This window comes from Halichoerus grypus, chromosome 8 (genome assembly GCF_964656455.1).
Source record: "Halichoerus grypus chromosome 8, mHalGry1.hap1.1, whole genome shotgun sequence".
NCBI lineage: Eukaryota > Metazoa > Chordata > Mammalia > Carnivora > Phocidae > Halichoerus > Halichoerus grypus.
In genome coordinates this window covers 139294375-139314680 of record NC_135719.1, presented here as the reverse complement: position 1 = coordinate 139314680, position 20306 = coordinate 139294375, and the positions used below count along the sequence as shown (strand labels likewise).

General features: G+C 54.8%; 1 protein-coding gene across 6 annotated transcripts; it reads left to right on the top strand.

The window, feature by feature from the left end:
- The first annotated feature begins 1754 nt into the window (after window positions 1-1754).
- Window positions 1755-20306, top strand: GPR68 (G protein-coupled receptor 68). Of its 6 annotated transcripts, XM_036097519.2 has the most exons (3): window positions 9939-11099; window positions 12447-12507; window positions 18797-20306. In XM_036097519.2, exon 3 carries the CDS (start codon window positions 18933-18935, stop codon window positions 20013-20015), a length of 1083 nt encoding a protein of 360 aa, XP_035953412.1. In that variant the 5' UTR covers window positions 9939-11099; window positions 12447-12507; window positions 18797-18932; the 3' UTR covers window positions 20016-20306. The 6 variants fall into 6 exon arrangements, with proteins under 6 accessions (XP_035953416.1, XP_035953412.1, XP_035953411.1 ...); XM_036097523.2 differs by lacking the exons at window positions 9939-11099; window positions 12447-12507 and adding an exon at window positions 1755-1901; XM_036097518.2 differs by lacking the exon at window positions 12447-12507 and having other exon boundaries at window positions 9940-11099.

The window sequence follows — 20306 nt, the reverse complement described above, 5'->3', positions numbered from 1 at the left end:
ACTGAGCCACCCAGGCGCCCCACCTCAACTTCCTTTTGAAGCAGTGTCCCCGTTTCACACATGAGGAACTAGGCACAGAGAGTTTAAGGGATTTATCCAAGGTCGTCCTACTAGTAGGTAGCAGAGCTGGGGCTCCAACTCTAGACACTCTGGCTTTTGAAGGCAAACTCTGATGTGCATTTTTATGGCATGCATAATTAATCCAGAAAACTCCATTTGTGAAGATTTCACGAGAAGGAGGAATTTCAAAATGAGAACAGCCTCTGAGAAGAGCTTGCCAGGAGGTTCTTGCTCTCCCTCTGCTCCCCCTGCCCCCCCCCAGCAGGGTATCTTCTCCCCGCTTGTCCACTGTCCATTTCCCTCCAGAGACTCACCGAGGGGCCCAGTCACAAAGCGGGCAGTTTTGAGCCACCTGGAGGGCTTAGCCGAGGGTGAGACATCGACTTCTCTCTTTACCTCTCTGCCCGCTCTCTGGTTGCCCTCCATCCTAACCCCCGACCATGGGTCCTAACAACCATAACGGCACAGGATTCTGCAGACTCCCACAGGGGCCACTCCCAGACACTCATTTCACAAACAGGAATGGGGTGCTCTCCTCTGAGCCAAGCGCTGGGCCAGGAGTGAGTGTCCTGCAGAGAGACAGCCGGGTGCCAGTGACCCCAGTGGATGGTGCAAAAGATGCTGGGAAGGGAGCCAAGGGAGCACCGCACAACTGAGAGCCAAGAAGCCTTGATAGGGGAAGTGACATTTGGGTCTAAAACCTGGGGCTGGAGTTCAGGAGATGGAGTTCAGGAGTTCTTTTGAGTGGAGAGGGACACAGTTAAGATCTGCGGGTATGAAAGAGCAGAGGTGCTGAAGGAACAGCTAAGGGTAGCTTGGGGTAGGATGCTGGCTCCCGACTCACCTGCTTGGGTTTGAATCTCAGTGCCTCCACTTACTACCTGTGTGACCTCGGGCTCATTAGTTGACCTCTCTGTGCCTCATCCCCCCACGTGCAAAATGGGGATGATAACAGTATGTACCTAGTCGAGTGGCGAGGATCCGATGAGTTCCGTGCATCTAGGTGCTTGGCACAGTGCCTGGCACGGAGTGAGTGCTCAACCCTGCGAAGCTCTGGCTACTGTTACCGCTGTTCTCCGGGGGTTTGGGGCAGAGGACAGGCAGGTGGCCTTAGCGCCTCCTTGAATTCCCAATAAAACCAGCAGGAGGTCCTCTGTGTTGTGCCTGGCCACGCATGACTCAGGCACACCCCGGGGGTGGGGTGGGGGAACACCAGGGCAGGGATCCAGGAGGCAGCAAACCTAGGCTGGGCCGCCGGGGCTGAGGTCAGGGGAGCTGGAGAGAGGCTCGGGGCAGCAGCGCGGGATTGCACGTCCTGAGTGGCTACCGATGTGCTGGCGCTGCGGATAAGGACGTGAAAAGCACAGAAAGGTGCTTCCCGGGCTCTGCTCTCAGCTTAGGGATGTGGCGGAGAAGGACCCTTGTCCTTTTGCAGGCAAGGCCAGTCTGAGCCCACACTCGGCCGCTCCAGAGCCTGTGCCGGGGACACAATGGTATGGGGGTGGGGAGTGCTGTACCTCTAGGACAGGTCTGAGCGACTGTGGTTCTTCCTGGCAGGCGCCTAGCCTGCGGCCTGTGGTCAGTGACGGGCAGGGCAAGGAGCCGCAGGACTGGGTGCGCCCGACGGGGGAAGGAGGGGAAGGGGGAGAGGATGGGGGAACTCGGGGCACCACGAGGAGGAGGGTCTGGCCAGGAAATGGACCCGCCAGCGTTCCCAGACCACCTCGGCCAGCAACCAGAGGACGCAGCGCCCACCTTGCTCGCTGCGCGCTGGCCCTAGGAGGGGGCGCGGACAACGCGCGGGCTAACGGCAACCGGCACTCTGGCCCTTCGCCGCGCAGGTATGTGTCCCCCGGAGCCAGGCCTCTTCCTCTCGCCACGGTCGGGGGCGGTCGGTCGTGGGGTCCCCGGCGCACCAGGAAACGGCCGGCGCACAGCCGAGCGCACCGGGTCCTGGGCACTGGCAGCCAGGTCGGCGCCTTCCCCGGCACGGCCCCGCGAGCGCGCGCTGAAGCCGCGGGCCCGCGGGGGCCACGTGCACGTGCGCGGGGCGCGGCGGCCAGTGCGGGAGCGACGGCGTGCGCGCGTGGGTGCGCGGGACAGGGCGGGCCAGCGCGGGAGCGGCCGCGTGTACGCGCGCGCGGGGCCGGGCGGCGGCGGCCAAGTGCGGGCGCGCCCCGCACGAGCACGGCGGGCGCCTAGCGGAAGCGGGCAGACGCGGCTGCGGCCGGGCCAGCCTGGTGTCTAACCCCCGAGCGCCGCCGGCGCGTCCCGGTCCCTCTCCGGGGTGGGATGTCTCTGCCCCGCGGTTGCTGCCTGCTTTGGCAGCCACCCCCTCGGCTGGCTCAGTGGCCACCTGGTAATGACACACACACAGACACACACACACAAACACACACACAGCTAACCCTTCCCAGATCTCGGCAGGCAGCCCAGTGACACAAAGATTCGCCAGGTTTTCCTTTCCTTCCCCCGAAACTGCTCGGTGTCTCTTGCGTGAAGGGCAGGTGTCCGGCCCAGGGAAAGCTTGCCTGCGATTGGCCGAAGGAACGCCGGATGGGGCTGGTAAGGCCTCCGGCCTGGGGCCTGGCAGTCGGTGGGCCCGGATTATCCTCAAGCTGGAGAACAGTGATATGGTGGCCAAACGGCACAGGAAGACACTTTTGGATTTAGGAGGAGGGAGCACAGTCTTGGAGCCAGAGGCTCTGTGACTTTGGGCAGGTCACTTTCTGTGTCTGGGCCTCGGTGAAACAGAAATAACTATTAGCCATGGCAACCACATAGAGGGTCGTGAGGACAAAAGAGATGTGAGAATGGTCCAAATCTGAGATGATGTGATTGTGTCTTCTGGCACAGGTAAGCTTTCAAAGAAAAGAAGTCAGGGAAAATTCCTGAGCTTAACAGAGGACATGGGGCTTAAGCAGTGTGGATGCCATAGACTAGGGCATCTGCTGCTGAGAGCCCCATTCCAGAGCTAGAGGACTATGGTCCACATCTCAGCTCTTCCTCTTATTAGACCTATTACCTTAGGCAGATCAGCTACCCTGTTTTGAAGCCTCAGTGTCACTTTCTGTGAAATGGGCATGATAATAGAGCCTGCTTCCTAGGGTGGTCATGAGATCATGCAGCTGAAGATCTTGCCTTGAAAGCTTTGCAGTGCCCCCTAAACCTTAGCTATGAATATTGTTATTACCATCATGTTGAACCCTTCTGGGTACAGTGCACACTGTAGGGAGGGAAGACTCATCCAACAGCAAACAGTGGAAAACGGGTTTTATCCTTCCTAGCTGGCTGGTCTCAAACAAGATACCTTCCCTCTCTGAGCCTTAGTAGTTCATGGGGAAAATGATGATTATTATATCCACCCCACAAAGTTGTTATAAAAATTAAAATAACCATATGAATGAATCCAGCACATGATAAGCCCTCACCTGATTTTGGAGAAAAATAATACTTGTGTTCCAGTTATCTACTGCTGTCTAACAAACCACTTTAAAGACAGCTGCTTAAAATAACAGCATTCATCTACTCTGCTCAGGAATCCACGATTGGGGCAGGGTTTGGTGAGGATGGTGTATCTCTGCTCCTTGCAGCATCTGCTGATGGGGCCCAGCTGGGGCAAGAGAATCTTCTTCCAAGATCACACACTCGTGTGCTAAGCCAGTTGGTGCTTGCCCTCAGCTGGGACCGTCGTTCAGGGTCTGGGTTCCTGTCAATGTGGGCCCCCTCCCAGCACGGTAGCCAGGTTTTAAGGGCAACTATCCCAAGTGATAGGAAGTGGAAGCTTCCAGTCTCTTCAGAGTTGGCCTCAGTAGTAACAGCCCACCGAGATTCAAGGGGAGGGGACTTAGACCCCGTCTCTCAATGAGAAAAGCATCAAATCATTTCCAGCTGTCTTGAATCTACCACAACTTGAAAACCTTCCTTTGTGCTTTTGCTTTTTTTACTTTTCCTGGGTGCCATGGTGACAAATTAATTCAACTTCGCAAAGAAGACGAGCAGAGATCCAGATATCCATAACTAGGGTCTTATCACAGAGCCTGTTTTGGTCTGGATCTCTTTCTCTGGGCCTGATTCCGGGCTGAAGGAGCAGGCATCCTATATAGTGGCTTCTCTAGTATCTGTTTCCTTAGAACTTCCGGGGCTTCAGTCCCCAGCTCCACCAACCCCTTGTCTTTAAAACAAGAGGGGGAAGCCAGGAAGAGGGTAATTGGGGTTTAGAAAAGCAGATTTTTCGCAGGTGGCCCAGGCTGAGTATAATGAGCATCGATGTAGCTCTCAGTTTCCTAGAGAAATCTGTTTGTTTTTCAAGAGGGTTGCTGCCTGGGTGTTTGGAGCGACTGTTGTCCTACATTATTAGGTTATTAGCTGATGGGTTGAAGTACCGTGGGTGGGGAGGGCAGGAGGCCAGGGAGGGCAGCAGGCCCCGGGAGTCGCTATGGCAACCTTCAGGTCTGTGGTTTGTGCTTTGGCTCCAAGCAGGAAGGATGTCCGAGACAGTTGAGACCTTCTCAGAGAGACCACAGACTCTCCAAAGAGAGACCAAAGTCTCTCTTTCAGCAGTAGGTTTCCACTGTAATGTATTTTCACGCATGGCCACCCACCCATGTCCTCAGAGTCAAAACCAACCCTCTTCCCGTTGCCTCCTCCCAGAGTCTGACTATCTGCCCCAGTCTGTTATTTCCCGACTTCAATTCCAGCCACACTGGGCTGCAGAAAGGAATGGATTTTAGATTCATGTATTCATTCACACATTCAGCACATTGTTGTTGTGCGTTTATTTTGGGCCAAACCACCTTCTCCCAGAGGGAGAACAAAACAGACCCAGCTCCTCCTTCCTCCTGGGGCTTACTATCTAGAAGGGGAGGTGGGCATGAGCAAATAATCATACAAATTCCCACGCACTGCATTGTTCATTATTAGAATATAATTAATTCAGACCTGACTTGAACCCCAGCACTGCTGCGAGCCAGCTCTGTGACCTTGGTGTCTTCGGTGGTGAAGCCAGGATAATAATATTTACCTTACAGGGCTGCTGTGAAGCATCATCAGGGCACGCTCTGGGATGCACAGCATCTCACATGTAGCAGTAACTCCAAGTGTGTAAGCACCCACCCGGCGTCCCCTTGTCCATGGCCTATCTGTCGTTTGGAACTCACCGGCCACTTCTCTCTGTATGAGGAGCCCTGGTCTCCCCAGCTCTCTGGCAGTCACAGCAGTAAAACACCCAGACCTCACCTTTCAGAAGTTTCAAGTTGGCCAAGGAAAGACAAAAAGAACCCAAGGAGGGATGTGTGGAGGAGGGTGGCATTTGAACTGGGCCTTAAAGCTCTGGTGCTCAGACTTCGGTGTGTGTCAGAAAAACCAAAAGGAATTGCTCAAAGGCCCGACTCTTGGACCTCATCCCGAAGTGATTCTGATTCAGTGAATCCAGGGCAGGGCCTGGGAACACTGGTGCGGGCTTCCTGAAGCTCATCTGGGAGATGCTGCCTTGAAGACCGGAGGCGGGATTTGACCTTGAATAGTAGGGAGAAGAAGCCAGGAAGTGGGTGGGCTGCGAGAGCAAGGGCTGATGGGGCCTCCTCCCTGCCTTCACACTTCAGCCACCTTCTGCCCATCTTGCCCGCCCTCCACTCCGGGGGCACAGCTCCAAGCCCATCCCTGCCCAGAGGCTCTGTCGTAACTCCCCACACCTCCCAGGTGACTCTACTGATTGGGCCCCATGGCTTTGGTTCCATCACACTCCCTTCTTGCTCGCTGTTAGACTTTGTCCTGGAGTCAGGGTGGGCGTGGGGGACAATGCCCAGATATTTATTTCCTTCCTTACCTCCTCCACCTCCCAGCCCCTCACCCCAGCTGCCCCCCGTCTTTGGTTATCAAGCATTTATTAGTGCCAGACCCTCGGGCAGTGTGGTACCAGTCACTGTGAGGCTGCAAGAGAGAGAGAAAGGCGGGCCCGGCTCAGGGGCCTGGGAGCTTGTTAGACGGACATGCTCAGGCCTCACCCCAGACCTACCGAACCAGATTCTACGCGTAAACGCGATTCCTGGGAGATTCACGTCGACATTTGTGAAGCACTGCTCGGTAGGGTTTTTTGTTTTTGTGTTTTTTTAAAGATTTTATTTATTTATTTGAGAGAGAGAGAATGAGAGACAGAGAGCACGAGAGGCAGAGGGAGAGGGAGAAGCAGACTCCCCGCTGAGCAGGGAGCCCGATGCAGGACTTGATCCTGGGACTCCAGGATTATGACCTGAGCCGAAGGCAGTCGCTTAACCAACTGAGCCACCCAGGCGCCCTCGGTAGGGTTTTTAATAAGGGCAATATGGTGGCACAGTCGGCAGAATAAGGACCCCCAAATGATGTCCAGGTCATAGTCCCTGGAGCCCATGAATATGTTACTTTACGTGACATTAAGGAAGATTAAGGTAGCAGGTAGAATCAAGCTTGCTAATCAGCTGACCTTTAAAGGAGACTGTCCTGGTTTATCCGGGTGGACCTAGTATGATCACAAAAGTCTTAAAAAGTGGAGGAGGGGGGCAGCAGGGTCAGAGTCAGAGAAGAAGATGTGAGGCTGGGAGCAGAGACCAGAGTGACACAGCGTGACACGGGCTCAACCTACCACTGCTGTCTTGGAAGCTGAAAGGGGGCTGAAAACCAAGGAATGCTGGAAGCCTCTAGAAGCTCGAAAAGGCAAGGAAAGGGATTTTTCCCTGGAACTTCCAGAAGGAAGGCAGGCCTGCCAATACTTTGCTTTCAGCCCAGTGAAACTAATGTCAGACTTCTGACCACTAGACTCTAAGACAATAAATTTATGTTGTCTTATGCCGCTAAGCTGGTGGCAATTTGTTCCAGCAGCAACAAGAAACTCATACAGTGGTCAAGTCTTTGGAGTCAAACAGTTCTGCTCTTTCCTAGCGATGGGACCCTGGGCAAGTTGCTGGCACTCTTGAGTCTCCGTTGCCCTACCTAGAAGACAGGGATAACCCTGCCTCACAGGACTGGTGCAGAAGTTAAAACAGGAAGCATCTGAAAGGTGCTCAGACCAGGTACTAAGCACATGCTCCCCAAATGGCAATGACTGCCCTCCTTGATCCTAAGTTGCTCCCACCTCTTCCCTGACTCCACCAGGGCCGTGGTGCCAGGCACTCAGGGAGGTTCTCTGCTGGTTCTTTTCTTGGTCCTTGAAGCCATCTTAACTTCACACCTGGCCACCTTTGAACCTGCAACAATATTGCACCTTGCATCAGCTCCTGTGGTGTAAGCCTGTGCGAAAGTAGAAGGCCTGGGGAAGGTCAAGGCCGGCCTTCAAGATACAAGTCAGCGAAGGTCCCTGCAGTCAAATAGCAGATGGCTCATGATAAGACACTTGTACTTGTCAGAGCCCTCCGAGGTCTTCACCCCAACTAGCCCCAAATCGGTAGAGTAGCCAGGGGAAACCAGGTAGCGCACCACAACAAACACCTCACCGAGCTGGCCTGCTCACCCTCCACTCTTCCTAGGGTAAGTCAGACCATGGGGCAGGACCTTCTACCCTGTTTCTTACCATCATCATCATCCCCATCATCACTGTATCCTGACTAACATCAAGGACCTACTAGGTGCCAGGCACTTGCTGGACCTCATCCCCTTTGGTTCTCATAGAAGTCCATTGGTCAGCAAGGTCTGCGGTTTCTCAAGGTCACACAGCCGGACAGTGGCAGCACGGGGATTGAGACCTGCACAGTCTGGTCCGGCACCTCTGCTCTTAACCTTCATCCCGTGCCCTTGGGCTCACTGCCACGTGCTGGGGGTCTTGCATGGTGCCACCGGCTCAGGGCCGACTCCACGGTCCTCCCTAGGGTGCTTCTCAGATTGCCTGGACTTCTAGGGGCCAGTGGGTGCCCAATAGCCTTGTGGCCTATGGTGCTGTTGCCCTCAAAATAATAGGCTCAGAGGGGCTCAGAAAAGCCCACCAGCCCTTCAGAGTCAAGGTTCTTGGAGGAGATGTTTATGCTGGGGGCAGACAGGGAGGCCCAGGGCTCAGTCTGACCTTCTGGGGCTGCTGTTCTCGTGGGGGTCTACAATGCTTCCTGACTGCTGTCCCCAAGGGCTGAGAGTGGGGAACCGTGATTTCAGGTGGCAGGCCTGGCGCAGTTTAGGCCCTAGGTCTTTCCAGGATGGAAGGAGCCGCAGAGGTAGACCCTGGCAGCCCCTGGGAGGTCACTGTGCCCCACAGAGCTCAGGCATTCTTGCCCTTCACTGAACTCCCCCCTCTGCCCAGCGGCAGCTCCAAGATACTATCACTTTGGGCTGAAGGACAGAGTATGAATGGGGGGAGGCAGGCCAGGGGCTTCTCTTGAGACTATGTTTTTATTACAAACTCATTACTTTGCACTTAGTTGTGGGTTTATTTATTTATTTATTTATTTTTATTTTTTAAAGATCTTATTTATTTATTTGACAGAGAGAGACACAGCGAGAGAGGGAATACAAGCAGGGGGAGTGGGAGGTGGGAGAGGGAGAAGCAGGCTTCCCGCGGAGCAGGGAGCCCGATGCGGGGCTCGATCCCAGGACTCTGGGATCATGACCTGAGCCGAAGGCAGACACTCAATGACTGAGCCACCCAGGCACCCCTAGTTGTAGGTTTATTGAGTGAGGTTTGGGGGAGTCGAAGTGATGGGGTCCCCAGGACCCCTCAGGCCACTGCCCGATGCTTGGTGTCATCACAGTTTCTAGTCCTTCTTTCCCGTTTTAGGTTAAGGACAAAATCCTGGCACCAAAGTAGAACACAGCACAGGCTCCTTTTTCTCTTCCTGAGTGGGTGTCTCAGAAGATGTGGGCTCAGCTGATTTGAGTTCAACTAAAGTAAGAATCACCCCTCCACCTGCAGTCCCAAAGGCCCGCTGGGGAGGCAGAGGGGATCTCTGGCCCTGGAGAAAGGAAGACTCCCCACTGCAGGTGAGAGATGGTGTCTATGTGCTGCAGAGGGGGCTGGGCAGCCTGGGGGCAGCTCCTGGGAGGGGAGGGTTCTGGGGCGGGGGAGGGGATGCAGTACCATCCGTGGTTTCCGCAGGTGTAGACAGTCTGCGGGTCTATGTCCTGTTAGACTGGGCCAGCCTGTAGAGAGAGCCTTTTCTCTGGCCTGTGTGTCCCCCGGGTAGCCAGGCATTCACTACTAAGTTGACCGTGCACTCCTCACCCACCCGCTCCTTCCTGTGACATGAGGGAAGACCAGCCACACTTCTGCGGCTCGGGAGAAACATCTGGGTCTAAACCTGCACTACGGCTCCATCACGAGATGCAGACTTCTGCAGCAGCTGACATAGAAGCTTTTGCTTGGAGGGCCCAGACCCCACAGGAGGGGATTTTCTTCTGACACCCCTACCAATATAGTTCCCCCAAAAGACTGTAATAGTGATTCATCCTCAGGAGAGGATGAGTCCCACAGATCACCCAATGGGGCAGAGAGACTGCACTTTCTCAGTGACCCCCAAGCACAGTGGACGTTGGCTTTCTGGCTCCAGCAACGCATCCTATGAGCCCCTTCCAAGGTGATCACGTCAAAGGGAGGAGGCTCTGCCGACAGAGCGTGGCACCTGCAGTCAGCAGCACGTTCTGAGAATCGCCGCTCTCTCACTTAGCTGTGGGGCCCCGGTCTAGACCCTTGGCCTCTGTGTGCCTGAGTTTCCCCATTTGTAAACTGAGGGGGCGGAGCTGGGTAACCTCCAGGGGTTCTTTCAGTCCTGCGGCACTGAGGAAGTTTAGTAAATGCCCCTGAGAGACAGAAGACCCCATGAAGCCAGAGCCCAGTGCTGGCTCCCCGCTCGGGGCCAGGCTACTTTAAAACACTGCTGTTTGCCTTATTCATAGCCCAGAACCTTCCTCTGTTGCCCTGGCTTTGTTGGTCCGCAGAACAGGACCCAACGTGCTTCCACCCCATCAGCACTGCTGCACCTGGCTGCCCGCTGGAGTTGTCCAGAGACCTTTAAAACCCTGGTGCTCGCACCTCCCCTCCAGAAAGGATGATTTCATCCATCTGAGGTAGGGCATGGCCATTGGCATTCTTTTTTATAAGCTCCCCAAGTGTTTTCTTAGGTGAGGTGTGACCCACTGACCCAGATGTTGCTTGTGAGCCGCCGAAGGGTGACAGCCCGGGGATGGGCATGGAAATAGCCGTCCTCCCCACTCCTTGCCTGTTACCTGTTGTCCTTGCCCGGTCGGTGTATGCAGTATATTCTAGTTGCTGGAGCACTGGCCTGTCTGAATGGCTCAAGCAAGGACCCCTGGGGCAGGGGTTCAACCTCCTGCACCCCCTCTCCTGGTCTTCTGTAGGTGCTCAGGGTGGTTTGATGGGTAGAATTAGTGCACTCGGCTCCCCCCGCAGCCCCCTGACTCCCCAGGCCCCCTGCCCCTAACTCAGGCTTGAACAGTCCTGGTGAGGTTTCTCCCTGCCCCCTGGGGTGTGGGGCAAGCATTCGGAGGATGCGTGGAGGGAGCCGTCCCCCCACCCCACTCTCATCCTTGGCTGGGGAGTGTTCCTCGGCAACCGCCCAGCCTGATACCAGATCGGAGTTCACATGATTCTGCCTCAGCTCAGGAATGGGCAGCCTCCTGCTGGGATTTTCTAGACCGAGCTGGGAGGTGTGGTCTGTGGAAAATCTCCGGAGGGGAAGCGCGGGTCCTGGCTGCAGGGTGACTGCCTGGGGCGTCCCCCGGGGCCCGGCAAGGTGGGTCCAGTCTCCTCCCCCAGGCCTCTGCAGAGCGGCTGGAGGAAGCCCGGGCTGTTTGAGGTTTGAGGGCACAGCTCAGCCAGGTGGACAGTCAGAGAAGACCCAGATTCCCCCTTTGCTGCCGCTCACTCCCTGCCTGCCCCTCACCTGGCGGCAGAGACCGTCATCACCTTCCTGGGGTCTGGAGACTGAGCAAGGCGGGGGATCAGTCCAGCTGCTTCCCAACGGAGGATGGTGACTCATTAGTGGGTCAAGAAATCAATTTAGTAGCTAACGAGCTGCATTTTGAAAACCAAGTAGAAATGATCAGAGTGCATCGCAAGTCCTAGGGTAAGTATTGCTTTGGGGAAGTTTGTTTCTCACTGTGCATGCATGCGTGTGTATAATGTCTGTGCGTGCTTGGTTACAATGTCAAGTGTGTTCTTGCTGTGGCTTGTGGTCGAAAGAGCTTAAAAGGCAGCAAATTCGTGCCATGATGCCGGGTTCTGGATTCAGATCCACCTGACTTACTGTATGAACTTGAGCCACTGGCTTAGGCTCCCTGGGCTTCAGGTTCTGTGAAAGGGGACAGCCGTGCCAGCCCAGCTGCCTCAGAGGGACAGCCTGAGCCCCGAGGCCCCCCCAGCTCCCCCATGGGACTGAACTTTGAAATAGTTGCAAGGGCTTTAGAAATGATATAGTCTCCTTGTTGTTGGTGCTGGAGTGAGGACAGTTGGGAGCCAGATGGGACCAAGGCAGACTGCAGCCTGATTTCTACTTGTGTCCCAGAGGGAAATGTCAGCCTCTGAGAGCATGCGGAGGTTTGACCGCTGAAGGGAAGGGAAGCTGGGCCTGCAGGAAACTCCCTGCTCCGTGGGCTCGGGGCTCCGTGAGTAACTGTCTGTGTGCGTGCCTGAGTGCAGCGCACGGAAGAGACGCGAAGATTAGATCACTGTTTATGCACCCGCTCAATGCCAGCCTCAGGCACCTCCGCCTTCTGGCTGGGAATGTGCAGGAGACTCTCAGCTTGCGTCAAAGAGGCGCTTCCTTCCTTCCTCCCAAAGAGGGCTAGTTTCTCATGGTCGTTAAAGTCCTTGGAGACCTCCGTGCTGTTGGACATTTGTGTAAAGATTTGCTTTTAGGTGTTGGGTTGTTTTGTGTAGTCTCTGGGTTTCTTAGCTGGATGATGAAGTGTTTGAGGCAGATGCAGGGGCTCCCCATGTTTGTTCTTTGTCCCGATCCCCACCCCTTGGGCAACCACGGACTGGGCGCACCTTGGGTTTTCCTCAGTGGGTGTTGAGGAAACAGTTGACCTGGTAGAGCACCTGCCAGGTGCAGGGGACCAGCCCAGGACTAAGCCTGGGGGCCCTCGTGGTGGCATCCGAGGACTGGGGCTCAGTGAAGCCTGGAGGTAGAGGGTGGTTGCTCAGTGATAATCATGACGGACAGAAAGAGAACGTGATGCAGAAGAAAGTGTGGGCCGATCTGACTTCAAAACCTGGCCTGCCACATCGTGACTGTGGAATCTTGAGCAGGTTGGTTCATCTCTCCAAGCCTCAGTTTTTTCGTCTGTAAAGTGAGCCCAGATAAGAGTGGTGTTGAAAGAGAGTGAATGTACGGAAACATTCCTGGCAGGTGGAGGGCTCTCTGCTGATTTGGCTTGGTTCTGCCACTCTGTCTACGTTTTTCCATTTACAGATCACTTTTGCATCCACTGTGTCCCTTGATTTTTGAGGAGCAAGTTTCCTATGGAGACCAGGTACAGAAAGGACACTCCTGGGCAGGGTGTAGTTTCCATCTGGCGGTACGTGTCCTCAGGAACCAGTAGGGGAGGCTGGCTGGGATTAGACCTAGGAGAAAAAGCTGGAGCCTCTGACCAGCTCTGGAGGCTTGAGCAGATGCCCGGCTGCTGGAGTGGAGGCTACAGTAAATCTTCCTTCTTACTTTTCTGTTTCTATTAATGACATCCCCACTGTCCCAGCACCCAACCTCAAACCCATCTACCTATCCAGTCACCCATTCATCCATTTCTCTACCCATTAACCCATCCATCTATCCGTCTACCCCTCGCCCATCTAGCTGTTTACACATTCAGCTACCCATGCACCCACCCATCCATCCATCTCTCTACCCATTCTCTTACTCATCTATCCATCTGCCTTCATGCATTCATTTATTCATCCACCTGCCCCCCATCTATCCACCCATTCACCTATCCACCCACCCACCCACCTACCTCACCACCTCTCCACGCATCTACCAAGTAATTTTTGAGAGCTTACAAGGACCAAGCACTGAGGAACATCTCAGATTTGCCCCTGACTCAGATTTGTCCATCTCCCTTCTCATTAGTTGTCAGTTGCTACAGCTTCTTCTTGTCCCCCCTCTGGCCATGCTTCCTCATACCTAGACCCCGTCATGCCAGGCTACTCTCAGTTCCCCAAAAGTGCCCATTATCTCTCATAGCTGGCCTGTTGCACACATTGTTTCCACAGACAGAAACTCCCCTCTGCTTGGGCATCCCTTCCCCCTTCTTCTGTCTTAGCCTAACTTGCTGCTCAGGAAGGCTTTTTGGGCTGGGTCAGGTTACCTCCTATGAACTCCCTTAAAATCCTGTGCTCTCTTTAGGAGCTGGTTTCACCTGTCTTCTTCACTGTCCCATGAGAGTAAATGCACCTTGAGTTACACTAAGTGACAGTGTCTAGCGCAGTGGCCTCCATACAATAGATACTCAATAAGTGTCTGTTGTGTGAATGGGTAAATGAATGGATGGATGGATGGATGAAAGATTGGAGGGCCATTGAAGGATTTCAAGTAGGAATGATTATGTTAGATTTGTATTTTAGAGGATGGCCTTAAGGGTGGTAAGATGGAGCCAAAAAATCCAATAGGAAGCCATTGCACTGATTCTGGGGATGAAGTCTTGACCAAGCCAGTCTAGAGCACTGGTGAGGAAACTGAAGAGGAACAGACTGATGTGGGAAATATTTAGGAGCTGAAAATGGTAGAACTGGGTAATTAACTGGATGCTTTGGATGAAGATGAGGAAAGAAGCTGAAGGCCCTTCAACTGGGCAGGTAGAGATGACCCTTCCAAGAGCAGATTCATGCAGAAATGAGGGAAGTGGGGTGGGCCTGACTGACCATGTCCGGTGAGGCAGCGGGACGCTGGTTTTGTCCACCGTCCACCTGGTGGGAGGTCTAGGAGTCGTAGAGTGCAGATGGGGTTGAAACCAGAGAGGGATGCTGTCCCCCAGAGGATGTGTGTGGTGTGAAAAGAACAAACCAACATTAAATGTGAGTGTTAGGGATGCTCACAGCACCACCATACACTGCCCCCGGGTGAGAGTAATTTATGCCTATGAGATTGGAGGTTCCCTGAGGGTGGGAGAAACACAGAGGAACTGGACTCTTGGGCAAGCCACTCCATCTCTCTGGGCCTCAGTTGCCTCATCCCTCAAATGGGGGAAATAACAGGGCCTTTGTGAAGATGGGGGAGAGCAGATATGAAATGCTCTGCAAACTGTAAAAGATTTTGCAAATACGAGGTGTAAGTACCCCGACAGATCCAGTCACTGTTTGTCGAGAGATTGAATCAGGCTATTGACCTTGCATGGGCTGTATCCTGGTTCTGCCCACGAGGTCCTGCTGGGTCCTAAATTTCCCTTCCAGCCACCTCTGCTCCCCAGCTTGGGAACTCGTGTTATCTGGGTGCTTATCCTGCCACTTATCAGGAGCCAAATCCCAGACGTTCCAGACGTTTGAGCGCCTTGCTACACAGGAGTGTGCTTCGTGGGTCAGCTGCACCAACATCACCTTAGGAACACGCTGGACATTCCCAAACCCCACCTCAGACCCGCTGACTTAGAAACACTGAAGGTGAGGCTCAATAATCTGTTTTAAACAAATCTTCCAGAGCACTCTAATGCACCTAAATTGAAAACCACTGCTCTTAGAACACCCTTTTTCTACAAGGGAACGTAGGAGGTGCTTTAATCTAAACATAGTAAATGTTTCTTCTTTGCCCTGCAGGCTTGAGTATTTTTGACTCTGGTTGCCAGATTTCGATTATTGTTGGCCTAGGAAAGAGGAAGGGACACGCTGTTGCCCCAGCACCGCCCCGTCCCCCACACCCCTGCCCCCCACACAGATACACACCCACGGCTAGTAAACAATAGGCTTCAGCCTGGTGACTCTCAGTGAATTCCTAAGACCTGACAGGACGTGTTTTTCGCTATGGCTTCATTCGCCCTGGGTGAGTGCTCCTGGGGACGGCTCGGGGCCCTGGACTGCTGTCCACTTCTCATATGGAAGCCAGCCGAACCGTCTGGCCCTGCAGGTGTGGGCTTGGGATTCGGGGATAGGAGGGCTGGCAAGAGGAAGGTGAACGGAGCCACAGTTTGACACACTGGGCAGAGTTTTGGGGTCACAGGCCTCAGCTGCCCCTTTCCCCTTCTTCTCACCATCAAAACATATAAGCAGAACCAAAACACACAAAAAGCAAAAAAAAACAAAAAACAAAAAACAAGAAAATGCCCTTGTGCACCACTGGTGGGCATGTAAAATGGTGCAGCTGCTGTGGAAAACAGAGTGGCAGTTCCTCAAAAAATTAAAAATAGAACTACCATCTGATCCAGTAATTCCACTTCTGGGTATCTACCCAGAAGAGCTGAAAGCAGGGACGCGAATAGATAACCGTACATCCATGTTCATAGCAGCATTATTCCCAAAAGCCAACGGGTAGGGCAGAAACAAGTGTTCACTGACAAATGAATGGAAAAACCAAATATAGTAAATACATACAATAGAATATTATTCAGCCTTAAAAAGGAAGGCAATTCTGCAATATGCTACAGCATGAATGAATCTCAGGGACATTTTGCTAAGTGAAATAAGCCAGTCACCAAAGGAAGGACAAACCCTGAACGATTTCTCTTAGACGAGGGCCCTAGAATAGTCACATTCACAGGAACAGAGAGTAGAATGGTGGGTGCCAGGGCCTGGGGTGGGGGGCAGAGGGGGATGGGGAGCTCAGTTAGTGTTTCATGGGGACAGAGTTTCAGTTTGGGAAGATGAAAAAGTTCTGGAGACGGATGGTGGTGCTGGTTGCACGACAGTGTGACTAATCAACTGTACATTTTAAAATGCTTTCCATGGTAAATTGTATGTTATATATATATGTAACCACTGTTAAAAACACCAAGAAGCACTCCCCTCCACCACCATCACTGAGATTCCAGGCTTGTGTAGGATGGAGAGCTGAGCCCGACCGGGCGTCCTCATCTTCTGGAGACTGAGAGTTTGGGAGCGAGCCTCAGCTGGGGATGGCTGTCAGGAGGCAGGGAGGTGGGACATGCAGCAGGGAGACCCAGGCTTCCTTCCTCAGTCCGGCTTCGGGCGACCTTGGTTTCCCCACCTGTGAAATGGGGCGGTGGCATTCACTTATTCCTTCCAGAAGTGTGTGTGAGAGCCTCTGAAGTGCCAGGCACAGTGCAAGGTGCACCTGGCCTCTGGCCTCTTGGAACTCACATCCCCGTGGAGGAGACAGATCAGCAGCCGCAGTCAAGTTAACCGACAAGAGCAATCTCGGATGCTGCTGGGGGCTCTGAGGAGCAGTCACGCAGGAGGTGTGAGGGTGGCCGGGGAGGGGGCTACTTACGTGGGGTGGTCAGCTGAGATCTTGCAGAAAAGGAGCCAGCCCTGCTGTGGAGGTGGAGGTTGCGGGGGGGGGGGTGGGGGTGTGTGTGTGCAGGGGACAGCTCTCCCGAGAGACAACGGCTTATGCCGCCGAGGCCTGAGGCGCAGGCAGCTGGGTTTTATGGCTAATGCATGGTGGTGGTGGGCGAGGCCGAGGGAGCCGGGGCCAGATCACGCTGGGCCTTGTAGGTCCTATCAGGAGTTTGGGTTTTACTGTAGGTGTGATAAGAAGCCATCTCAGTGGCTTTTAAGCAAGGAAGAAGAGGACCTGGCTATATTCTAGAAAGAGGGCTGTGGCTTCCATGTGGGTCATTGGCGGGGGACGAATGGGAGAGCTGGGGTGGGGGAGGGAACCATGTGAGGAGGGTAGCTTTGGTAGAACCATCTCTTGCCCATCTAGAGACCCTTATGAAAGCTACAGGGTACTTTCCCAGGAAGAATGCCCATACTTACTTATTTATAAGATTGAGCAGGGGGTTGCAGGGGCATCTCTCAAGTTTACCCTCCCTGCACCCCAGGACTGGAACAGCTGGGCTGGGTGTCTCTGAGCCCCTTCCCTGCACGCTGCACCCACTTCCAGGCTGAGCCCTGGCTCCAGGGGCCACGGGGCCAGGCAAGAGCCACAACAGAGCTGCAGGGGTGAGGTGGTGGAGGGAGGGGCCGTGGTCAGCAGGTGGTGAGGTGGCTGCCCGGCATACTCTGAGGGGTCTCCCTTCTGGGTCCCTGAGTCGCAGCTTGACTATGGTGAGAGACAATGCAAGGGGCAGGGTGGATCTGCTGATACTTCAAAACAGCTTAATTCAAACCTCCTCACTCATTCAGAATTTGCAACCCTATGGACTGTAGCTGCTCGAGGCGGGGGGTGAAATTGGTTCTTGGGTGGGGTGAAAAAAAAACCTTAGCTATTACAATGATTTGTCACCCTTCAAAGGGCCACAGTACACAAACAGATGTGCAATATATTTGGGGTATTAAAATTTCACAGAAAGGGGGCAGTCGGGAAAAAAGTGGCTAACGAGGCTCTCTGGGAGGATGATTCTTACACAAACAAAAAATTAGAAGTCCTGATTTAGAAACAGTGAGATTTTTCAGTGGGGCCAGAAGCGTTCAATCAGTAGAGTAGCTCAGGCCTTTCGTTTCGATATATTAATTTATAGTGGGCTCACAACAGAAATCTTTGTTCTCTCTTGTTCAAATGTATTTGTACACATAGAGGTAGCATTTTTTTGTTGTTGTTAAATTCTCAACAATATGGGCGCCTGGGTGGCTCAGTTGGTTAAGCGACTGCCTTCGGCTCAGGTCATGATCCCGGAGTCCCGGGATCGAGTCCCACATTGGGCTCCCTGCTCGGCGGGGAGTCTGCTTCTCCCTCTAACCCTACCCCCTCTTGCGCTCTCTCTCACTCTCTCTCTCTCTCACAAATAAATAAATAAATAAAAATCTTAAAAAAAATAAAAAATAAAAAAATAAATAAATTCTCAGCAATATGAGCTTTTCACCAATGTTAAGACTTGCCATATTTTACTCTGCCTCTTTGCCTCTGGTGAAACAATGCCGTGGATTTTGGCATCCGTCATTTTACGTGGCCCTGCTGCTGACCCGAGGACAGGTGTTTCTGTGCCCACGTTACAGATGAGGACACTGACACTCAGAGACGGGAAATCGCTCGCACAGCCTGTAAGCGGCTGACCCTGGCCTGGCACTCATTTCTGTTGGTTCCTTGTGTTGTTCCCTGCGCTGGGTCCTCGATTCCACGGAGAGGGGGTGAGGTAGCCCCTCCTGATGAGCACCCAGGAATCCAGGCAGTGCCCCGTGGGAAGCATGCTCTTTGTTCCTCACCAGAGCACAATAGGACGAGGCAAGGTTGGGCCCCTTCCGGGCTGTCTGGAAAGGCCCCCAGAAGGGGCTGTGGCCTCAGGGCTAACTGACCTGGTACATTCTTGGGAGCAAGTAGGAAAACTGTGGATGATGCATAGTGCTGTCGTAGGGAGAGTGGCCGGGGCCCTTGCTGTTGTGTGCGGGTTGGAATTGGTCTTTACCTTGAGCAGCCCTTGGAGAGCGGGGCTCGGGATGAGTCTGTGCTCACGAGAGCTCCCAGCCTTCCTTGCTGCCCTGAGAGACCAGGAAAATAAATAAGGGATAGGAAGCCAGGGAGCGGGGATAGGGAGGCACGAACCACCATTGGGTGTCTTGGTGCGTGACCAAGGTAGTCAACTAGATAGTCGAGTTGAGTTGAGGTTGGTCCAATCTTCTCCATTGAGTGAGGCGCTTAGAACGGTACCTGACACCCAGTAGGGGCTACATAAACGTTAGCTGCTATCGTCCTAAGCCTTTCCTGCCTTTACCTTTCAGGGGCTTACCCACCACCGAGGAGGCCCAGCTTTTGATCCAGCTTGAGCCACACCCGGCGAACAAGATGGCTGTAGAGAGACCGGCCCGGTCCCTGAGCCGGTGAGGGGCGAGGCGCCCGGCGCCCTGAGGCCCAAAGATGGGCAACGTCACTGCGGAGAACAGCTCGCTGTGCGCCATTGACCACACCATCCACCAGACTCTGGCCCCGGTGGTCTACATCGTGGTGCTGGTGGTGGGCTTCCCGGCCAACTGCCTGTCCCTCTACTTCGGCTACCTGCAGATCAAGGCCCGGAACGAGCTGGGCGTGTACCTGTGCAACCTGACCTTGGCCGACCTCTTCTACATCTGCTCGCTGCCCTTCTGGCTGCAGTACGTGCTACAGCACGACCACTGGTCGCACGGGGACCTGTCCTGCCAGGTGTGCGGCATCCTCCTCTACGAGAACATCTACATCAGCGTGGGCTTCCTCTGCTGCATCTCCATCGACCGCTACCTGGCCGTGGCCCACCCCTTCCGCTTCCACCAGTTCCGCACGCTCAAGGCGGCCGTGGGCGTCAGCGCGCTCATCTGGGCCAAGGAGCTGCTGAGCAGCGTCTACTTCCTCATGCACAAGGAGGTGGTGGAGGACGAGGACCGGCACCGCGTCTGCTTCGAGCACTACCCCCTGGAGCCATGGCAGCGGGGCATCAACTACTACCGCTTCCTCGTGGGCTTCCTCTTCCCGCTCTGCCTGCTGCTGGCCTCCTACCGGGGCATCCTGCGGGCCGTGCGCCGGAGCCACGGCACCCAGAAGAGCCGCAAGGACCAGATCCAGCGGCTGGTGCTCAGCACCGTGGTCATCTTCCTGGCCTGCTTCCTGCCCTACCACGCTCTGCTGCTCGTGCGCAGCCTCTGGGAGGCCAGCTGCCAGTTCGCCAAGGCCGTCTTCAACGCCTACCACTTCTCCCTGCTCCTCACCAGCTTCAACTGCGTGGCCGACCCCGTGCTGTACTGCTTCGTCAGCGAGTCCACGCACAGGGACCTGGGCCGCCTCCGGGGGGCCTGCCTGGCCTTCCTCAGCTGCGCGGGCCCCGGCCGTGCCCGGGAGGCCTACCCGCTGGGCGCCGCCCAGGCCTCGGGGAAGAGCGATGAGCCCGAGCTGTTGGCCAGGCTCCACTCGACCTTCCAGACCCCGAACTCGCCCGGAGCCGGGGGGTCCCCCGCGGGCGGCTTGGCCTAGCCGGGGTCTCGCCGTGGGGGGCCGGGTGAGGCCCGAGCTTGGTGTTGCCGCCGCCGCCGGCCTCCCCGCTCTGCCAGGGCAGGTGCCTCTTTCTGCCGGAGGGAAGCATGGGCCGCGGCCCGCGGCAGGACCTCTCTGGTCCCGGGGAGCCCGCTCCAGCTTGCTGGGCCCGGCGGGGATGAGCCCCGTCGGTTCCTGGGTGTTGTCTGCTGCGGGCGGGGCTTCTGGCGAGGGGAAGACGGCCAGTTGTCACCTCCACGGGGTTCTCGAAGAGAAGCTGCCGGGGCGGGG

Bases quoted from the DNA above. Each gene is read 5' to 3' on its own strand.
- GPR68 (XM_036097523.2), top strand. From the start codon at position 18,933: ATGGGCAACGTCACTGCGGAGAACAGCTCGCTGTGCGCCATTGACCAC.